The 22,205-nt window shown below is 42.9% G+C and overlaps 2 protein-coding genes across 3 annotated transcripts; one reads left to right on the top strand and one right to left on the bottom strand.

Moving 5' to 3' along the window:
- Positions 1-845: 845 nt before the first annotated feature.
- On the top strand, positions 846-10,517 carry LOC111965738 (ankyrin repeat domain-containing protein 13D). The gene is made up of 16 exons (XM_023990005.2): positions 846-1,639; positions 1,781-1,916; positions 5,939-6,063; positions 6,169-6,214; positions 6,355-6,498; positions 6,583-6,772; positions 6,908-6,974; positions 7,099-7,180; positions 7,262-7,323; positions 7,436-7,566; positions 7,705-7,862; positions 8,049-8,159; positions 8,935-9,107; positions 9,233-9,321; positions 9,442-9,675; positions 9,877-10,517. The coding sequence occupies exons 1-16, from the start codon at positions 1,556-1,558 to the stop codon at positions 9,938-9,940; spliced, it is 1,896 nt and encodes a 631-aa protein (XP_023845773.1). The 5' UTR covers positions 846-1,555; the 3' UTR covers positions 9,941-10,517.
- Positions 10,518-10,594: 77 nt separating this feature from the next.
- Positions 10,595-21,514, bottom strand: LOC111965739 (signal-transducing adaptor protein 1). Of its 2 annotated transcripts, XM_023990006.2 has the most exons (10): positions 21,182-21,514; positions 12,872-12,943; positions 12,655-12,771; positions 12,470-12,526; positions 12,141-12,313; positions 11,915-12,046; positions 11,637-11,706; positions 11,357-11,459; positions 11,056-11,232; positions 10,595-10,941 (listed from the first exon to the last, which is right to left on the bottom strand). In XM_023990006.2, exons 1-10 carry the CDS (start codon positions 21,281-21,283, stop codon positions 10,916-10,918), a joined length of 1,029 nt encoding a protein of 342 aa, XP_023845774.1. In that variant the 5' UTR covers positions 21,284-21,514; the 3' UTR covers positions 10,595-10,915. The 2 variants fall into 2 exon arrangements, with proteins under 2 accessions (XP_023845774.1, XP_023845775.1); XM_023990007.2 differs by lacking the exon at positions 12,872-12,943 and having other exon boundaries at positions 21,182-21,378.
- Positions 21,515-22,205: the final 691 nt, after the last annotated feature.

Here is a 22,205-nt window from a genome sequence, read left to right as displayed (position 1 = left end):
TACAAATATCAATCTATGACAACCGTCTCTATTCTAGGAAATACCCCTCAGCCTACTTTGATGCATTTTCTGTTTCCCATGGATAAAATGTGAGTTCCCTTTACAGTTTATTTTTACTTGATAAGACTGTGTATAAATGTAATATTTGCTGTCATTATTCTGTCCTGTTACCCTTCGGTCTAGTGCTTCTGAGGGATCCTTCTTTCCTTCCCACCCTGCCACATCTAAAAAATAATATAAATATATACTTTTGTGTAAATGTGTTTCCCTCCTTTTAGATGACAAAAAAAAAATCCTGTAGCATTGTAATTATTTTCAGAAGCTTTTTTCACTTAATTTGTTATTAAATAAATTAAAAATAGAAAATGAAAGGTTAACTGTTCCAGATGTATGTGTTTTTTGGGTTGTTTGGCTGCTGTGTGCTGAGATTGTGAGAGAGTGCACATTTGTGGTCCCGTTATCAGTTAACCCATTGTGAAATGAGGTTCTGCAAAGAATACTTGAGTAATATGGTACTTGGCTACTTGTCTTAGCCCAGTGTTTTACAAATCTGATCCTGGGGATGTTATCTACAGGTTGTGCAGGCTTTTGTTACCGTGTCAGGTGATTCGCTGTGTACATGTAATACCTATTTTTTTTATTGGGCGCAAAGAGCCCGTGGTCATCAGCTGGAGATTCTCACCATTGCCCAACAACTCTACTTGGCATCTGGCATTAGAAGTGGGGATAGAACAGTTGTGTACCCTTCAATGATTGTATGGCAACATGCATCACGCGCCCTTCCTCACCCACTCCAGCTGCTAGCAATAACCTGGAACTAAAGCGACGCTGAAAATGACGTGAATATAAATAAATAATGCAAACTGGGGTGTGCATATTGTCTCAGCTGCTGCAGTCTGTTTTTGTTAAGAATACCGGACTGTGTAATAGTGGTTTGTTGTTTCCAGAATGTTAGTGATTGGAATATGAACACCGACAAGGTATATTGACAGCATCCGAATTGACATCGCTATCATCGGACGTATTATATACTCGAGTGACCTGGATGTGTATTCGAAATAGGCCGTATCTCGGTCTATTATTTTGACTGCACAGGATCAGAAAAAGAACCATCGCGAAAGCGAGTGGGTGGTGATAGGGAGTTGTTTGCTAGTTAGCACATCAGCAGGACATGATACCGTCGTTTGTTACAAACAAACGGCATTGCTAGACTAGAAATGGACATGGTTAGACGTGCAATGTTAGCCAGCTAGCTAACCAGCAAGATGGAATGGAAAATAAGTGCTGTCATATGTTCTTAGCCAGTTAGCCGCTTTCCTGGCTAATGGGTAGACGAGGGCTAACTAGCTATGTATTTTAATCGGCACCTACTCCTAGCCTATTGCTAATTACTTTGCTAACTATTTACCCGTTTTATAAAGTAGAATCTTGCTACCTTGCGGGAATTTTTTGTGCACGCGTCCTCACACGTCTCTTTAGAGAGAACACTTTTGCTGCTGCTGGAAGAGAAACGGTGAAAGCTGTATAGAAAGTTGCTAGCTACATTTGATAAACAATGGCTCAAGAGGCGTTTCCTTTTCATTTTCTGGTTTGGAATAACCAATACCTTGAGCTTGAACGGCAACTACAAAAAAACGAGGTAGGTCAACCTGCGGTAGCAACATACGTTTCTCTCTTTTCAACCGTTCACGTTTTGAGTTTGACAGCTTTGCGTCCCATACTGCACCGCTCAGAAGGCGCGCCCCAGCTTTCATGACACACTAGTGCTGTTCTTCCACAGGAGAATGTGGATCGCTTAGACCCGCGGGGGCGCACCCCGCTAGAGCTGGCTGTGTGTCTGGGCCACCTGGAATCAACCCGTGTGCTGCTCAGACACTCTGCAGACCCAACGCACTGCAACGCTCAGAGCTGGACTGGTGAGTGGATACACAGAGGAATGTATGGGAAGAATACAAATCACCTGTTTCCTAAAACATATTGCTTACATTTTTTGAAGGATACAGTTCCTGTAGAAAGTCCACACCCCCTTGAAGAAAATGTTCAAGTTACAAAGTAGAATTCAAATGCATTTTTCATTTTTTTTTTGTCAAGGTTCTACCTACACAAAAAACTCTGGATTTTCTTTTTAATGTTAGGTTTAATGAAGAATAAAACTAATACGGAGCATTCGGAAAGTATTCAGACCCCTTGACTTTTTCCACATTTTGTTATGTTACAGCCTTATTCTAAAAATGATTAAATAGTTTRCCCCCCCTCATCAATCTACACACAATACCCAGCTTTATCGTTATGGTGGAGTTTCTCCCACTTCTCTGCAAATCCTCTTAAACTCTGTCAGGTTTGATGGGGAGCGTTGCTGCTCAGCTATTTTCAGGTCTTTCCGGAGATGTTCGATCAGGTTCAAGTCCAGGCTCTGGCTGGGCCACTCAAGGAAATTCAGAGACTTGTCCCGAAGCCACTTCTGCATTGTCTTGGCTGTGAGCTTAAGGTCTTTGTCCTGTTGAAAGGTGAACCTTCGCCCCAGTCTGAGGTCCATGTGCGCTCTGGAGCCTGTTTATATCAAGTATCACTTTGTACTTTGCTCTGTTCATCTTTCCCTCGATCCTGACGAGTCTCCCAATGAGTCTCCCAATCCCTGCTGCTGAAAAACATTGCACAGCATGATGCTAACACCACCATGATGCTAACACCACCATGGCTCAACGTAGGGATGGTTCCAGGTTTCCTCCAGACGTGATGCTTGGTATTCAGGCCAAGAGTTCAATCTTGGTTTCATCAGACTAGAGAAACTTGTTTCTCATGGTCTGAGAGTCCTTTAGGTGCCTTTTTGAAAACTCCAAGCGGGCTGTCATGTGGCTTTTACTGAGGAGTGGCTTCCGTCTGGCCACTACTTTAAAAGTCTGATTGGTGGAGTGCTGCAGGATTTTCGTCCTTCTGGAAGGTTTTCCCATCTCCACAGAGGAACTCTGGAGCTCTGTCAGAGTGACCATCGGGTTCTTGGTCACCTCCCTGACCTAGGCCCTTGTCCCTGATTGCTCAGTTTGGCCAGGCTGCCAGCTCTAGGAAGAGTGTTGGTGGTTCCAAAACGTCCTCCATTTAAGAATGATGGAGGACACTGTGTTCTTGGGGACCTTCAATGCTGCAGATCTGTGTCTCAACACAATCCTGTCTCGGAGCTCTACGAACAATTCCTTCGACCTCATGGATTGGTTTTTGCGCTGACATGAACTGTCAACTGAGTAAAGAGTCTGAATACTTATGTAAATGTTATTTATTTATATACATTTGCAAAAATTTAAACCTGTTTTTCTACGTCATTATGAGGTATTGTGTGTAGATTGAGGAAACATTTTTATTTTATCCATTTTAGAATAAGGCTGTAACGTAACAAATGTGGGAAAAGATTTGAAAACTTTCCAAATGCATTGTATACCTTGATTAGATTAGTATTCACCTCCTGAGTCAATACATGTTAGAAACACCTTTGGTGTCTTCTTGGGTACATCTCATAATTGCTTTGCACAACTGTATTGTGCAATATTTGCACATTATTCTTAAAAAATGTCTTCAAGCTCTGTCAAGTTGGTTGTTGATCAATACCATTTTCAAGTCTTGCCATAGATTTTAAGACAATTAAGGTCAAAAGTGTAACGCGCCCACTCAGGAACATTCAATGTCGTCTTGGTAAGAAACTACAGTGTATGTAAGGGAAAGGGGGTTACCTAGTCAGTTGTACAACTGAATGTCTACAATTGAAATATGTCTTCCGCATTTAACCCAACCCCTCTGAATCAGAGAGGTGCGGGGGGCTGCCTTAATCGACATCCACGTCTTCGGCTCCCAGGGAACAGTGAGTTAACTGTCTTGCTCGGGCAGAACGACAGATTTTTACCTTGTCAGCTCGGGGATTCGATCCAGCAACCTTTCGGTTACTGACCCAACGCTCTAACCACTATTTGGCCTTGTGTTTTAGGTTATTTTCCTGCTGAAAGGTGAATTTGTCTCTGTGTCTGTTGGAAAGCAGACTGAAGTTGAACCAGGTTTTCCTCTAGGATTTTGACTGCTCAGCTCTTCCGTTTCTTTCTATCCTAAAAAACTCCCTAGTCCATGCCGATGACAAGCATACCCATAACATGATGCAGCCACCACCATGCTTGAAAATATGAAGAGTGGTACTCAGTAACGTTGTGTTGGATTTGCCCCAAACATATCACTTTTGTATTCAAGACATAAAGTTAATTTCCTTGCTACATAATTTGCAGTTTTACTTTCGTGCCTTATTGCAAACAGGATGCATGTTTTGGAATATTTGTTATGCTTGCGTTCATGCCGTCATTTAGCTTAGTATTGTGGAGTAACTACAATGTTGTTGATCCATCCTCAATTTTCTCCTGTCACAGCCATTCAACTCTGTAACTGTTTTAAAGTCGCCATTGGCCTCATGGTGAAATCCCTGAGTGATTTCCTTCCTCTCCGGCAACTGAGTTAGGAAGGACCCCTGTAGCTTTGCAGTGACTGGGTGTACATCGTCCAAAGTGTAATTAATAACTACACCATGCTCAAAGGGATATTCAATGTCTGTTTTTTTACCCATTTATCAATAGGTGCCCTTTGCGAGGCATTGGAAAACCTCCCTGGTCTTTGGTTGAATCTGTGTTTGAAATTCACTGTTCGCCTGAAGGAACTTAAAGATAATTTTACTTGTGGGGTAAAGAGATGAGGTAATCATTCAAAAATCATGTTAAACACTATTATTGCACTGAGTGAGTCCATGTAACTTTTATGTGTCTTTTTTACCACATTTTTACTCCTGAACTTATTTAGGCGTGCCATAACAAACGGGTTGAATACTTATTGATTCAAGACATTTCAGCTTTTCATTATTTAGATATTACTAAAAACATAATTCCACTGTTATTATAGGTTATTGTGTGTAGGCCAGTGACACACAATCTAAATGTAGTCAATTTTAAATTCAGGCTGTAACAACAAAATGTAGAAAAAGTCTAGGGGTGTGACAACTTTCTGAAGGCACTGTATGTATGGGCGACAGAGGAAGGGGTAGTCATTCAAAAATCATGCCAACTCTTATTATTTCCATATAATTTATCTGATTTGTTAAACCAAATTTGACTTCTGTGGTCAATCTGGAGGCGGAAAAAAGTCACACCTGGTTAGTCAAGGTGCTGGCTAGCGGAGTAGAACACTTGAAAAAGAAAAGGAGAGCCTCACACTCTCTGAGCTCAGACGTAATTTAAWAATGTTTCGATAGACAAGCTGTCTTCATCGTGGTATAATGACAAACATTGCGGGTCACTAATTGATATAGAGTTTGAAAGTACACACACAGGTGTGTGTAATCATGGCCAGCTGTGGCTTGATTTCATTGGTCGATTTACAGATATAAATAGAATGTATAAAGAAGCATGAATTAATCTGATCATAGATACAATGTGGATACGTAGGCCTACAAACATTATTAACAATGGATAGCGAAAACACAATCACAAGAAGGACTTCAGATCAAACTCTACTTTGAGACCAAAGGGAGCAAGGGCTTTCAAACTCTATATAAACGAGTCACCCACCGTGTTTGTCATTATACGCTGATGAAGACCGCTTGGCTGTCAACGTTGTTACATTATTGCGTCTGTGTGCGGCTCTCATTTTATTTATTTTTTCAAATTTGACTTCTGAACTTCCCAAAACAAAGCGGATGAATACTTATGCAACTAATTATTTTATAACATTTTTATTATTTTGTCAAATGTTTTTTCACTTTGTTATTATGGAGTATTTTGTGTAGGTCAATGACAAAACATTACAATTCAATCTATTTCACTCCCACTTTGTAACGCAACAAAATGTGAGAAAAGTTCAATTGAGTGTAGACATTCTATAGGCACTGTGTGTGGGTTGATGGCATGTCTATGTCCAGTTTTGCAGGAGGCAGTGAGCACAGGGGACCCTGAGCTTTGTCAGCTGGTGCTGCAGTATAGAGACTTCAAGCGAGCCACAGAGAGACTGGCCGGCATCCCAGAACTGCTCAGCAAGCTAAGACGGGTAAGGTAACGCTTTGCAGTCTTCGCTTCAGCCATATATCAAACACAGGTAGCACACCTGTCAATCACATATCTGAAACTCACGATGCTGTGTCACCTCTTTCAGGCCCGGGATTTTTACGTGGAGATGAAATGGGAGTTCACCAGTTGGGGTGAGTGTGTGTGATCGTGAAGGGCTCATATCTGCTCACTGTGGTGGGTTTCAGCACCAGATGAACAGCCCCCAGTTATACTGTCACTGTGATGCACTGAAGTGTTTACGGTGGCTAACCCCCCCCCCCCAAACTCTCAGTCCCCCTGGTCTCCAAGGTGTGTCCCAGTGATGTGTACCGCGTGTGGAAGAGTGGCTCGTGTCTGCGGGTTGACACCACTCTGCTGGGCTTTGAGCACATGACCTGGCTCAAGGGCCGTCGCAGCTACATCTTTAAGGGCGAAGGTATAACACTGATGCTATGGTTTCCATAGAGTGGTTGAATGGTGAATGTGTGTCGTCTCCATGGTAATGTGTGTGTTTCTATAGAGAATGGCGCTGTGGTGATGGAGGTGGACCATGACAAGCAGGTGGTGTACACAGAGCCTCTGTCTCTCTCCCTGCGGGACGCTCCGTCTCTCCTGGCTGCCATGCTGCCCACCCAGGAGAACACCGCCCAGAGACTCACCTCCCCTATCGTCTCCACACACCTCAACACACGCAACATCGCCTTCGAGAGGTAACCCACACACACATCGTCTTCACACACCTCAACACACTCAACTTCGCCTTCGAAAGGTAGCTACTTCACACACAACATACTCACCTACCTGGTCTGTCTTCTAATTCTGCTCTCCTGCTCTTTGCTGCACAGGAACAAGTCTGGCATTTGGGGCTGGCGCTCTGAGAAGAGTGAGGCAGTCAGTGGCTACGAAGCAAAGGTGAGCCCAGAGACACCATTGGACTTGAAAAATGTTTGTAATAGAAAGTGTTTCTTGGCGTTTAAATTATTTATTTATTTTTGATTTACTGAATCATGTTTTTTTTCCTTTGGTTTGTTTTCAGGTGTACAGCGCCACTAATGTGGAGCTGGTGACTCGATCAAGAACAGAGCACCTGTCGGACCAGGACAAGTCAAAGAGCAAAGGTACACACAGAACACTTATGTTTTATTTGGTCATAGTGTACGTACAGGCAGAGCATGGTTCAATCCCTCCTGTCTTCCCAGGCACCAAGACTCCTCTTCAGTCCTTCCTGGGGATAGCTGAGCAGCATACTGCTCCTAATGGGGTGAGTTTCAGAAAGACACCTCCACCTCATATTATATGTGGTGGATAGATGCTTTGATGGACTGACTGACTGGATGTGGTCAATGATGTGTCTCTCTTCCCATGTCTCTCAGAGTAATGTTTCTCAGTGTGCCAGCCCCCATAACCCCACAGCCATCACCGCTGAGGAATACTTTGACCCAGAGTTCCAACTCAATGAACGAGACATCGGACGCCCCGTGGAGCTCACCAGCAAAGTCCAGAGGTACCGCTGTTGCCATGGCAACAGAGCACCGGGATCACCGTAGCAACGCACAGTCAAGCTTTGAGAAGCACAAGATCACCGCCATGTTTAATGCAAGTGTCTCTATTTTTCTCTCTCTTGCTCTCTCTCTCTCTTTAGGTTTAAGGCCCATCTGTGGTTGAGTGAGGCTCACCCTCTGTCATTGGCTGAGCAGGTCACGCCCATCATTGACCTCATGGCCATCTCCAARGCCCATTTTGCCAAACTACGTGACTTCATCACCCTGAGCCTGCCCCCCGGCTTCCCGGTCAAAATAGGTGAGGCTTAATCCCAAACTGACCCCTAGTCCCTACCTTCTAGGCAGGATCTGAAACAGAGGCCCAAAGAGAAGACATGGAGAGGAGCAGGTGCTATCAGAAGTAAAAGGACACGCTTTACAATTTAAGCTTAAACAAAGTGACAAGAGTTTGAAGATCTCCCCTTTCTCCCGCTCTCTCTTTCAGAGATCCCTCTGTTCCATGTGTTGAATGCCAGAGTGACCTTCAGTAACCTGTGTGGCTGTGATGAGCCTGTCAGCTCGGTTACTGTACACACACCTGAGCCCCTCGAGGCTGGTAACCACACGCAACACACACTAAAGGGCTATTTATACCCTACGGAGACGGACCCTACGGAGTGTAGTGCAGTGTGCAATGACGTTTTTCGTCCCATTTACATTTACATTTAAGTCATTTAGCAGACGCTCTTATCCAGAGCGACTTACAAATTGGAAAGTTCATACATATTCATCCTGCCCAAATGGGGCAGCTCCTTGTAGTGCGAGCTGATTTTCTACATAGTCCTGTGCCCCTTGAATGCTTTTAACGCACCGTATCATTCCTTGTGTAGCCATGGGGGAAGTGTTGTGTATATAATCTCAGCAACTGTTCAGACAATTAACCAAACAACATTGTAGCCTTAATTAGAATGTATTTTGTTTAGAAGTAATACATATTTTCTCTGTCACCAAAACATGACATTCTATTTTTAGCTGAGTGAGTACATAGGAGCAGCATATGAAATTTCGATAATGTTGTAGGTTACACCGGCAAGTTTTAAGAATATTTGCCAGGGCATTTGATTTAATAATACATCTGATTGACATGTGAAACAATGTGGGAAGCTAAAAGGCTAGCTATCTTGCAGTGTTTAGCCAACTTGCTAGCTAGGGAAGACAAGACTCTTCTTTTGCTTTCACAACAAATGAGAAGACAACAAGAACTTCTGTTTCCCCCTTGTGAATGTTGCTATTTGGGAGTCTGGATGGGTGAGGTATCGTGTTACCAAAAGGTGCACGTTGCTCGAAAAAAATGTGTGTGGAAACGTGTCTCCCTGTCCCTCTGCTCCCAGGGCAGGCCCTGCGTCCATTTAACTGCGAGGTGGACCCCTCCGTATTTGAACCACCCCCAGACTACACCACGCTTGGTCCGGGCCGCAGCGAGCCAATGAGAGACGAGGACGATAACTTGCTGCAGTTTGCCATCCAGCAGAGCCTATTGGATGCAGGGACAGAGAGCGACCAGGTGAGACAGGAAATAATCATGGTTTACTTTTAATAGAAGTCATTGATCCACAAATTAAATATTTATCAGCTTTAGGTTTTCATGACGATTGCCACGGAAGTTCAGTAAAATCTATCTCTCTGTAGGTGACTATATGGGAGGCTCTGACTAACAGTCGTCCTGTTTCTGGGCAAATACAGTCACCCCTGTATGAGGACGACTCTCAGCTGGAGAGGTGAGAAAAGTGTCCATACATATCTCCTTTTCACCTTGTTCATGTCGGAAAATATATTATAAGGCTTTCACTCTCTGGGATTAGCTTTTAAACCGTCATCCCGCTACCTCTCTCTGATAGGGCTATCCAGGAGTCCCTGTCGATCTCATTGGCTGGTGGTGAGGAAGGAGAGCCTGCAGATCCTGCCCCTCCCCTGTCAGTCTCGCCGTCGCACCCCGGAGCCTACTCTCCTCCCTCCTACAGCTCAGTGGCTGAGCCGCATTTGCCGGGGCCATTTCCCGGGGCAAACAGCTTTGACGAGCAGCTACGCATCGCCATGGAACTCTCGTGCAGGGAACAGGAAGAGATGGACAGGTGTGAGAGGGATGAGTTCTTGTAGGGTTTCTTTCTCTGATCATCCATTGTTTTCTGACCAGGGAAAGGGATGAGGAGAGGAACCTGTTCTAGAGTATTTGAACACAGCCATGCAGAGTGGGATTATAAGGATGGATGGATTTGGGGAGCTTGATTGCCAATTTCTGGGATCTAATGACTTAATTCTGTTTCCTGTTACAGGGCGAGGCAGGAGGAAGAGGATGAGCTGGAGAGGATCCTTCAGCTGTCACTTTTAGAGAAGTAGCCACGTGTCTTGATTGGGGAACAAACATGTTAATTTATTGTTTTTMTTTTTTTATCCTGCAATGTTAAATTATTATTATTTTATTGTTTTCATTTATGATGTCTTAATAATGGGGCATTAGGAGAGTATGGGACCAGACTGCAGGGAGGGAGGTAGAGATGGTACTGGCCTCAAGGTGGGTAAAAGCAATCTGGTGGAAACTACTTTCCATTCACCAGTGGGCACCTGCTGTATTTGCTGTCACCTGTCCAGTGGGAAGGGTTGTTTTGAGAGATGAGGGTTACTGGAAGGGAGAGATGGTAAAACTAGCAGTGCTGCTGTGAGAGTGCTTTTAAGGCCCTGAATGGATGGAGAGAACACTTTTATTTATTTTTCACAACCCAGCTGTCATTGAGTGATAAGTCTTTTAACCTTTCACCTATGATACAAACTGATAATAATGATATGATAAAAAAATACTGATATATATATATATATAAGATAATTATTGATAAATATATTATAATGGTTGAAACACAATTATGCTGGTTGACTCCTGCGTGTGACTTGGAAAATAAATGTATTCAATGATCCTGAAGCATTTGTGTGGTATTTTATTTCCATGTGTGTGCGTGCAAAGGTCAGAAGCTGACAATTCAGATATCTAGGCCAGTGTTCATCTTTATACACCATTTTATTACATAAATCTACATCTCGTTGGCTAATTTTTAACTGGAGCCAAGCATGAGCTCAAAAACAAAAGGTGCATTTACTATAGTGTACACATCTTTACAAGGCTGATTGACAGGATGTTTCCTCGCCAACGTGACATTTGGGTACAAAACCACTGAGAAATAAAAACTTGCTAGATGCTATAGATCAAGTGGGTTCATTCGTGACAATGTTGCTCTGTGTGTGTGTGATTTTTGTGTAGTGTGTGAACTGTTCCCCTGTGTAGGTCTGTTTCATCCCCTTCGATACTGCTGTGCGGAGCTCCTAATCCAGGTCTTCAGGTCTGGGGTCTGGAGAGACGAAAACAGAGTAGAGACGGACTGAAGAGAACTTACAAGTCTGAGACTGCAGCCACGTCTATTGTAAACACACTGATGCTTTGAAGTTGATTGTGACCCACACACCTGGAGTTAATACTTCATCTGCATCCTGATATTCGTTTCCTGCCTCTGTGGCTTTGATTGGTAGTTTGGGAAAGGAGGGAGGGGTGCTCCCTTTCGGGGACTTTGTGTGGATCATCGGTGCCACTCTCGCCCGGGGGACCGGTTTGGGTGGAAAACAGGGCAATGCAAGTGGCAAATCTGATGGGTACAGGTCACAAGTTACACACCCTGTACGATACAGGAGTAATGATATGATTGTTATGGGGATAAGTTTAGCCTTCAGTGGTGAGTCAACTTATTTGTCGTGTTGTGACGCTCTCACCAATGCAGGTGTCGTAGGGCTGGGGAACCAGGTATGGGTGCAGACGGAACTCTGTCGCTTTCAGGAAGTGATCTAGCACTGCCCCCAGGGAAGGGACAGTCACCTGATGAAACGGACAGACATTAGGATGTTACCTCATATCGGACAAACTTGAAGGGCTGTCAAGACACTAAGCATATACAGAGTGTCGTCTCATATCAGTGCTGTGTTTTGAGCCCATCCTAATGGGATGAGTGTCAGACATTCAGTACAGGAATCAGGCTGCAGGAGCAGGACTCACCGGGGCATCGAGTTCTATGACGAAGTCTGTGTCTATGGAAAGCACTTTGTAGTTCTTCATCACTGGGCCACTGAAAGATAGAAAGAGTCTGGTAAATCTCAAGAGTACTCGGTCTCCTCTCTACTCCCTCAACCAGACACACTGTTGTATGATAGGGCTTGGGTGCTGTTGTCAATAAAGGCTTGTTTAGTGAAGGGGGGAGAAACTTGAGGCCTGTAAGTTACAGGGTGTTGGAGTTCTGGGTTAAAGATCAGGGGTGAGATGTTTAAGTTCAAGACCTGGGGCAGTCCTGTCTCAAGGTGATGGCGTAGTTAGTGTTGTCAGTCGAGGGGCGGAGAATGATGCTGCCGTACTCTGTGTTCTCCTTCAACATCTTCTCTGCCTTCTGTCGAGACACAGGAAAGAAACAGCTGGAGAGAGGAGAAGAAAAGGAGGGTGAGAGGAGACAAGGAGATAAAATACATTTTGTATCAAAATAATGAATAGAAACATGGCAATACTCACGGGGGGGTTCCAGAGAGGGCGTCGTCATATGTGTCGCATGAGGAGGGATGGATATGGTAGGTGGTGTAAGGCAGGGTAGGACATGGGGCCTGTCTCTTCTTCTCCTCAGACAGAACCTCTTGCAGCCTCAGCATCTGACCAGGGAGCAGCTGCAGTTTACTGGGGATCTCCTTCTACAGGGCACATTGTCAAAGAAATTGCATGTTTATATTTACTTTGCTCTTTAGTTTAATCTACAAGTTCTCTGTTCTTACTTAACTCTCAGGAAAGTGAGTCAGAATGAGGATTTAACCCTGACATCCCTATGTGTGTATGTGTTACATACTCACAGTGGCCACAGTCATGATGAAGCCTCTCCACTCCTCTCCTGTGTTGGGGTTATCCACCTAGATCAGATATCAACAGATACCTGTCTCTTAAATCTGCAGGATTATGCAACCACTTTATGGCTGTTTGCCAGTAACACGTTCTGATTAGGAGTGGCAATAACTTGACTGAATGTAACATAAATGACCTTTAGCTGCACTTCCTCATTGGTCAGGGTGAGAGTGTAGATGGTTGACCTGTTGTTTTGATAAGGAGAATCCATCGACATCGACTTCAACATCTGAAGGTCCAGTTTCTCTGAGTACTGATAGGGAATTACGTATCTGATTAGTCAAGCCATAGATAGATTCCAACACTTGATACAATACAACCGAGAGATTAGATGAGTGCAGCTATTCTCTTACTGTGTCATGCATCTCGTCTGTGTACAGAAAGATTGTAGATCCACGGAGCTCCCCATAAAAGTTCTTAAATTCCTGGAAAAGGCCAAACCATATTCAACATGAAGTCCATTTCTCTACACTTGCAGAAACATGCCCAAATGAATTGATTTACTTTGATAAGTATACTTTACCAGTCAAAAGTTTCTACATTGTAGAATAATAGTGAAGACATCAAAACTATGAAATAACACATATGGAATCATGTAACCAAAAAAAGTGTTAAACAAATATTTTATATTTGAGATTCTTCAAAGTAGCCACCCTTTGTGTTTATGACAGCTTTGTACGCTCTTGGCATTCTCTCAACCAGCTTCAGAAGGTAGTCATCTGGAATGCATTTCAATTAACAGGTGTGTCTTGTTAAAAGTCCATTTGTGGAATTGATTTCCTTCTTTTATGCGTTTGAGCCAATCAGCTGTGTTGTGACAGGGTAGGGGTGGTGTACAGAAGATAGCCCTATTTGGTAAAAGACCAAGTCCATATTATGGCAAGAACAGCTCAAATAATCAAAGAGAAAGGACAGTCCATCATTACTTTAAGACATGAAGGTCAGTCAATCAGGAACATTTCAGGAACTTTCAAAGTTTATTCAAGTGTAGTCGCAAAAACCATCAAGCTCTATGATGAAACTCTCACGGGGACTGCCACAGGAAAGGAAGACCCAGAGTTACCTCTGCTACAGAGGATAAGTTCATTAGAGTTAACTGCAACTCAGATTGCAGTCCAAATAAATGTTTTTAATTTATTTTTAATTTCACCTTTATTAAACCAGGTAAGATAGTTGAGAACAAGTTCTCATTTACAACTGCGACCTGGCCAAGATAAAGCAAAGCAGTGCGACACAAACAACAACACAGAGTTACACATGGAATAAACAAGCGTACAGTCAATAACACAATAGAAAAAAAAGAGTCTATATACAGCTTCACAGTGTTCAAGTAACAGACACATCTCAACATCAACTGTTCAGAAGAGTGAGTGAATCAGGCCTTCATGGTCGAATTGCTGAAAAGAAACCACTACTAAAGGAAACCAATAATAAGAAGAGACTTGCTTGGGCCAAGAAACACAAGCAATGGACATTAGACCGGTGGAAATCTGTCATTTGGTCTGATGAGACCAAATTTGAGATTTTTGGTTCCAACCACTGTGTCTTTGTGAGACYCAAAGTAGGTGAATGGATGATCTTCGCATGTGTGGTTCACACCGGGAAGCATGGAGGAGGAGGTGTGATGGTGTGGGGGTGCTTTGCTGGTGACACTGTGATTTATTTAGAATTCAAGGCACACTTAACCAGCATGGCTACCATAGCATTCTGCGGCGATACGCCATCGCATCTGGTTTGCGCTTAGTGGGACTATCATTTGTTTTTCAACAGGACAATGACCCAACAAACACCTCCAGGCTGTGTAAGGGCTATTTTACCAAGAAGGAGAGTGATGGTGCTGCATCAGATGACCTGCCTTCCACAATCACCCGACCTCAACCCAATTGAGATGGTTTGGGATGAGTTAGACCGCAGAGTGAAGGAAAAGCAGCTAACAAGTGCTCAGCACTGTCAATCGCTCCCTAAAACACTTCAGCGAGCAGGCCTTTCCTTCCGGGTATCCTGGAAGGATATTAACCTCATCCCATCAGTAGAGGATGCCTGGTTATTCTTTAAAAGTGCCTTCCTCACCATCTTAAATAAGCATGCCCCATTCAAAAAAATTAGAACCAGGAACAGATATAGCCCTTGGTTCACTCCAGACCTGACTGCCCTTGACCAGCACAAAAACATCCTGTGGCGTACTGCATTAGCATCGCATAGCCCCCGTGATATTGAACTTTTCGGAAGTTAGGAACCAATATACACAGGCAGTTAGGAAAGCTAAGGTTAGCTTTTTCAAACAGAAATTTGCATCCTCTAGCACAAACTCAAAAAAGTTCTAGGACACTGTAAAGTCCATGGAGAATAAGAGCACCTCCTCCCAGCTAACCACTGCACTGAGGTTTGGAAAAAATGTCACCACCGATAAATCCGCTGTAATTGAGAATTTCAATAAGCATTTTTCAACGGCTGGCCATGCTTTCCACCTGGTTACCCCTACCCCGGTCAACAGCCCTGCACCCCCCACAGCAACTCGCTTAAGCCTCCCCCATTTTTCCTTCACCCAAATCCAGATAGCTGATGTTCTGAAAGAGCTGCAAAATCTGGACCCCTGGGTTCGAGCCCAGGCTCTGTCGCAGCCGGCCGCGACCGGGAGGTCCATGGGGCGACGCACAATTGGCCTAGCGTCGTCCGGGTTAGGGGAGGGTTTGGCCGGTTGGGATATCCTTGTCTCATCGCACACTAGCGACTCCTGTGGTGGGCCGGGCGCAGTGCACGCTGACCAGGTCGCTAGGTGTACGGTGTTTCCTCCGACACATTGGTGCGGCTGGCTTCCGGGTTGGATGCGCGCTGTGTTAAGAAGCAGTGCGGCTTGGTTGGGTTGTGTTTCGGAGGACGCATGGCTCTCGACCTAGTCTCTCCCGAGCCCATACGGGAGTTGTAGCGATGAGACAAGCCAGTAACTACTAACAATTGGATACCACGAAATTGGGGAGAAAAAGGGGGTAAAAAAATATATATATATCTGGACCCCTACAAATTAGCCGGGCTAGACAATCTGGACCCTCTCTTTCTAAAATTATCTGCCGAAATTGTTGCAACCCCTATTACTAGCCTGTTCAACCTCTCTTTCGTATCGTCTGAGATTCCCAAAGATTGGAAAGCTGCTCTTCAAAGGGGGAGACACTCTAGACCCAAACTGCTACAGACCTATATCGATCCTACACTGCCTTCTAAGGTCTTCGAAAGCCAAGTTAACAAACAGATTACCGACCATTTGAATCCCACCGTACCTTCTCCGCTATGCAATCTGGTTTCAGAGCTGGTCTGGGTGTACCTAAGCCACGCTCAAGGTCCTAAGCAATATCATAACCGCCATTGATAAGAGACAATACTGTGCAGCCGTATTCATCGACCTGGCCAAGGCTTTCGACTCTGTCAATCACCACATTCTTATAGGCAGACTCAACAGCCTTGGTTTCTCAAATGACTGCCTCGCCTGGTTCACCAACTATCTCTCTAGAGTTCAGTGTGTCAAATCGGAGGGCCTGTTGTCCGGACCTCTGGCAGTCTCTATGGGTGCCACAGGGTTCATTCTCAGGCCGACTCTCTTCTCTGTATACATCAATGATGTCGCTCTTGCTGCTGGTGATTCTCTGATCCACCTCTACGCAGACGACACCATTCTGTATAACTTCTGTCCCTTCTTTGGATACTGTGTTAACTAACCTCGAGATGAGCTTTCAATGCCATACAGCTCTCCTTCCGTGGCCTCCAACTGCTCTTAAATGCAAGTAAAACTAAATGCATACTCTTCAACTGATCGCTGCCCGCACCTGCCCGCCCGTCCAGCATCACTACTCTGGACAGTTCTGACATAGAATATGTGAACAACTACAAATACCTAGGTGTCTGATTAGACTGTAAACTCTCCTTCCGAACTCACATTAATCATCTCCAATCCAAAATGAAATCTAAAATCGGCTTCCTATTTCGCAACAAAGCATCCTTCACTCATGCTGCCAAACATACCCTCGTAAAACTGACCATCCTACCGATTCTCGATTTCGTCGATGTCATTTACAAAATAGCCTCCAACCACTCTACTCAACAAACTGGATGCAGTCTATCACAGTGCCACCCGTTTTGTCACCAAAGCCCCTATACTAACCACCACTGCGACCTGTACTCTCTCGTTGGCTGCCCTCGCTTCATACTCGTCGCCAAATCCACTGGCTCCAGGTCATCTACAGGTCTTTGCTAGGTAAAGCCCTGCCTTATCTCAGCTCACTGGTCACCATAGCAGCACCCACCCGCAGCACGCGCTCCAGCAGGTATATTTCACTGGTCACCCCCAAAGCCAATTACTCCTTTGGCCGCCATTCCTTCCAGTTCTCTGCTGCAAATGACTGGAACAAACTGCAAAAATCACTGAAGCTGGAGACTCATATCTTCCTCACTAACTTTAAGCACCAGCTGTAAGAGCATCTCACAGATCACTGCACCTGTACATAGCCCATCTGTAAATAGCCCATCCAACTACCTCATCCCCATACTGTATTTATTTATTTATCTTGCTCCTTTACACCCCAGTATCTCTACTTGCACATTCATCTTTTGCACATCTGTCACTCCAGTGTTTAATTGCTATATTGTAAATACTTCGCCACCATGGCAAATTTATTGCCTTACCTCCCTTATCTTACCTCATTTGCACACACTGTATATAGACTTTTTCTACTGTATTATTGACTGTATGTTTGTTTATTCCATGTGTAAATCTGTGTTGTTGTATGTGTCGAACTGCTTTGCTTTATCTTGGCCAGGTCGCAGTTGTAATTGAGAACTTGTTCTCAACTAGCCTACCTGGTTAAATAAAGGTGAAAAAAAGCATATGTGGGAAGTCCTTCAAGACCGTTTCAAAAGCGTTCCAGGTGAAGCTGGTTGAGAGAATGCCAAGAGTGTGTAAAGCTGTCATCAAGGCAAAGGGTGGCTACTTTGAAGAATCTCAAAGATAAAATATATTTTAATTTGTTTAACACTTTTTTGGTTACTACATGATTCCATATGTGTTATTTCATAGTGTTAATGTAGTCACAATGTAGAAAATAGTAAAAATAAAGAAAAACCCTTGAATGAGTAGGTGTGTCCAAGTTTTCACCATCATTGTAAAGCCCTAGTTATTTTGTTACTTTGACAAAGTTATTTATGAAAGATTATGTGATTAATGATTCATTTACTTCTGTTCCTCATTTGAAGGTCAACCCTGTTATGTTATGTGAACTGAACTCTCATTTTAATATGGTGAAACTATTCCTTTTTAAACATTTATTTCAAAAGAAACATTGAACATCTAATAGTCAAATCATAGTGTAAAACCAGGTGAGCTGGTTCTACTCTTTTAGGCCATTTTCTGGTGTTTTGTGGTGAAAAACTGAGCAGGTAGAGCATAAAACTCAGGATGTGTAACAGGATGCCCTGTCACGCATAGATAGACAGGCTAGAAATGTTTAACATTTTTTGTGAAACTTGCATTCAATTGCCCCTCCCTGTAATACAGAACAACTTTCCATTCTCCCTGTCATGAGGATTCATGGCTGATTTAACTAGTAATTACCAGTTGGAGGGCCGTCCAAGTGGATTTTTCCCAGATGTGGTAAATTCCCACTTCTCACTTGGTTACTAACGCACCATAACACTGCTAACCCAACACTGTAGAGCCGTATCATACCTCTCATTGGATGCACAAAACCTAGACRTACACTTTGAAATACAGTGCCTTCAGAAGTATTCGCACCCCTTAACCTTTTCCACACTTTGTTGTGTTACAGCCTGAATTAAAATGTATATTTTTTGTTGTTGAAATTTATACACATTTAAAGCTGAAATATTTTGAGTTTATTTTTTAAAATTTAACTAGGCATTTCAGTTAAGAACAAATTATTGTTTACAATGACAGCCTAGGAACAGTGGGTTAACTGCCTTGTTCAGGGGCAGAACGACAGATTTATACCTTGTCAGCTCAGGGATTCGATCTAGCAACTCTTTCGGTTACTGGCCCAACGCTCAAACCTCTAGGCTACCTGCCACAATAACTATTTAACTCCTTTGTTATGGCAAGACTAAACACGTCCAAAGGTAAAAATGTTCTTAACAAGTCACATAAGTTGCATGGACTCACTCTGTGTGCAATAATATCAATTATATATATTTTTTTATCATTGCCTCATCTCTGTACCCCACACATCGGTCGAGCAGTGAATTTCAAACACAGATTCAACCACAAAGACCAGGAAGGTTTTCCAATGCCTCGCAAAGAAGGGCACCTATTGGTAGATGGGTAAAAGATAAATGAAGTAGACTTTGAATATCCCTTTGAGCATGGTGAAGTTATTAATTACACTTTGGATGGTGTATCAATACACCCTTTCACTACAAAGATACAGGTGTCCTTCCTAACTCAGTTGCCGGAGAGGAAGGAAACCGCTCAGTGATTTCACCATTGGGCCAATGGTGATTTTAAAAGAGTTACAGAGTTTAATGGCTGTGATAAGAGAAAACTGAGGATGGCTCAACAATACTAACCTAATTAACAGAGTGAAAAGGAGGAAGTCTGTATAGAATCAAAATGTTCCAAAACATGCATCCTGTTTGCAATAAGGCACTAAAATAATACTGCCCAAAAATTGTCAAAGAAATTAACTTTTTGTCCTGAATAAAAAGTGTTGTTTAGAGCAAATCCAACACAACACATCACTGAGTATCAGTCTTCATATTTTCAAGGATGGTAGTGGCTGCATCATGTTATGGATATGCTCGTCATCGGCAAGGACTAGGGAGTTTTTTTTGTTGATAAAAAGAAACGGAATAGAGCTAAGCACATGCAAAATTCGAGAGGAAAACCTGGTTCAGTCTGCTTTCCAACACTGGGAGACAAATTCCCCTTTCAGCAGGACAATAAGTTAAATTCAGGGCCAAATATACACTGGAGTTGCTTACCAAGACGACATTGAATGTTCCTGTGTGGCCTAGTTACAGTTCGGACTTAAATCGTCTTGAAAATCTATGGAAAGACTTGAAAATGACTGTCTAGTAATGATCAACAACCATCTTGATAGAGCTTGAATAGTGTAAAAAATTATAATTGGCAAGTATTGTACAATCCAGGTGTGCAAAGCTCTGGAGACTTACTCAACAAGACTCACAACTGTAATCGCTGCCAAAAGGCAATCTTACATGTATTGACCGAGGGGGTTGAATACTTATCTAATCAACATATATTAGTGTTTTATTTTTAATTAATCTTTTTCAAAATATACATTTTTTCTTCCACTTTGACAGAGTACTTTGTGTATATCGTTGAAAAAACATACAATCAAATCCATTTTAATCCCAATTCGTAACAAAGAAAAATGTGGAAAAAGTCAACTGGTGTGAATACTTTCTGAAGGCACTTTATTCTGAAGTGTTGTACAATGTACAGTTCATGTTCAAATCCATAACATTTTTTTTTATATATATAATTTATAAACAGCCTAATGCCTGATTTCATTATTTCATTAAGCTGAAGAGAGGCACTTACTATAGTATTTTTTTCCCCTCTCAAGATGTTTTTTTTATGAAGTTTAACATGTGCTCTTTATGACAGAATGTTTAAATTAGTTGAAATCTCCCCCCCAAAATTGACAATTTAAATTATATCACTGCCAAAGTTTTGTTTGGTTGGCAAAACAATTATCTCCACTGGTTTATGCTTATTTATAAAATACTCTTAGGCCTCATTCCCCCCTATCTGAGATACCTACTGCAGCCCTCATCCTCCACATACAACACCCGTTCTGCCAGTCACATTCTGTTAAAGGTCCCCTAAGCACACACATCCCTGGGTCGCTCCTCTTTTCAGTTCGCTGCAGCTAGCGACTGGAACGAGCTGCAACAAACACTCAAACTGGACAGTTTTATCTCAATCTCTTCATTCAAAGACTTAATCAAGGACACTCTTACTGACAGTTGTGGCTGCTTTGTGTGATGTATTGTTGTCTCTACCTTCTTGCCCTTTGTGCTGTTGTCTGTGCCCAATAATGTTTGTACATTATTTTTGTGCTGCTACCATGTTGTGCTGCTGACATGTGTTTCTACCATGTTGTTGTCGTGTTGTGTTGCTACCATGCTGTGTTTTCATGTGTTGCTGCCATGCTATGTTGTTGTCTTAGGTCTCTCTTTATGTAGTGTTGTGGTGTCTCTCTTGTCGTGATGTGTGTTTTGTCCTATATTTTTATTTCTTTTTTCTTTTTAATCCAAGCCCTCGTACCCGCAGGAGGCCTTTTGCCTTCTGGTAGGCCTCATTGTAAATAAGATTTTTGTTCATAACTGACTTGCCTAGTTAAATATAGGTTAAATAAAACATTTAAATTCAAATCTCCATTGATCAATACGAAAATAGTAATTGAAGAAGCTGCATTAGGAACCACTTTGGCCACCAGGTAGACTAGATGTCATAGCCATGCATTTCTGGGAAATTACATGCATTTGAGCAAAGATGCTAGTTGCATATACATGTATTACGTGATGTTAAATATATCAATTTTTTTACTTTATTATTTTCGTAAGGGTCAGTCTGTCATTTTCTCTCTGCCAGTCCTTATTGGCCTATCACCCATTCTCTCTCTCCTGTTCGTTACCTTCTCTCCAGTGTATTTCTTCAGCAGCTGTCCTGAGTAATACAGAGGAAGGGCTGTGATGGTCTCCCTCCTCTTGTAAACCCGTCTAGTGGTTGCTGTCATGGTTCCACTTTGTCCTGGTCCTGCTTAGCTCAACTCTGTTTGGGTTAATCCAGTTCAGTTCACATAAACTTTAAGTTTGACTTAAGTTTAAACCACTATACATGTAGATCCAGATCCCTGTGGCTCTGTCCACCACTTGATCTAATTATCTCAGAACTTTTAGTGTTGTTGTTTTATCTGTCCACGTGAGTCATTGACTTAGCTTATCGTCCTCTCTCTCCCTCAGTCCTTGGTCAGTATAAGGCTGGTTGGACTTAGGGAATGAGGAAGCAGTGCAGTGATTTACAGAGTGGAAAGTAACACCTCTAGGTACTAGGGCGTCCTTTGGCACTTTAGACCTGGAACTGGCACAACTGGCCCAACCTCCGAAGTGACTCTTATCAACTGTACGGAAGGTTTTCCTTTGTGTTGTCTCAGGAATGCTGCATGATCTCTCCAACATCCATTTTGTCACACGTCTGGGTAGCAGAGGTCCTGTTGTCTTTACATCCTGTAGGTCTGATACTGTATCTGATTGGAAGTTAACCCCGAAAAGTCTAAGCCTTTCTATTTATTTTTTATTTTATTAAACCTTTATTTAACCAGGTAGGCCAGTTGAGAACAAGTTCTCATTTACAACTGCGACCTGGCCAAGATAAAGCAAAGCAGTGTGACAAAAACAACAACACAGAGTTACACATAAACAAACGTAGAGTACATCACACAAAGCAGCCACCACTGTCAGTAAGAGTGTCCATGATTGAGTCTTTGAATGAAGAGATTGAGATAAAACTGTCCAGTTTGAGTGCTTGTTGCAGCTCGTTCCAGTCGCTAGCTGCAGCGAACTGAAAAGAGGAGCGACCCAGGGATGTGTGTGCTTTGGGGACCTTTAACAGAATGTGATTGGCAGAACGGGTGTTATATGTGGAGGATGAGGGCTGCA

This window comes from Salvelinus sp. IW2-2015, linkage group LG6.2 (genome assembly GCF_002910315.2).
Source record: "Salvelinus sp. IW2-2015 linkage group LG6.2, ASM291031v2, whole genome shotgun sequence".
Taxonomy (NCBI): domain Eukaryota; kingdom Metazoa; phylum Chordata; class Actinopteri; order Salmoniformes; family Salmonidae; genus Salvelinus; species Salvelinus sp. IW2-2015.
The sequence above is the reverse complement of the archived record's forward strand: the minus strand, read 5'-3'. Positions and strand labels throughout refer to the sequence as shown.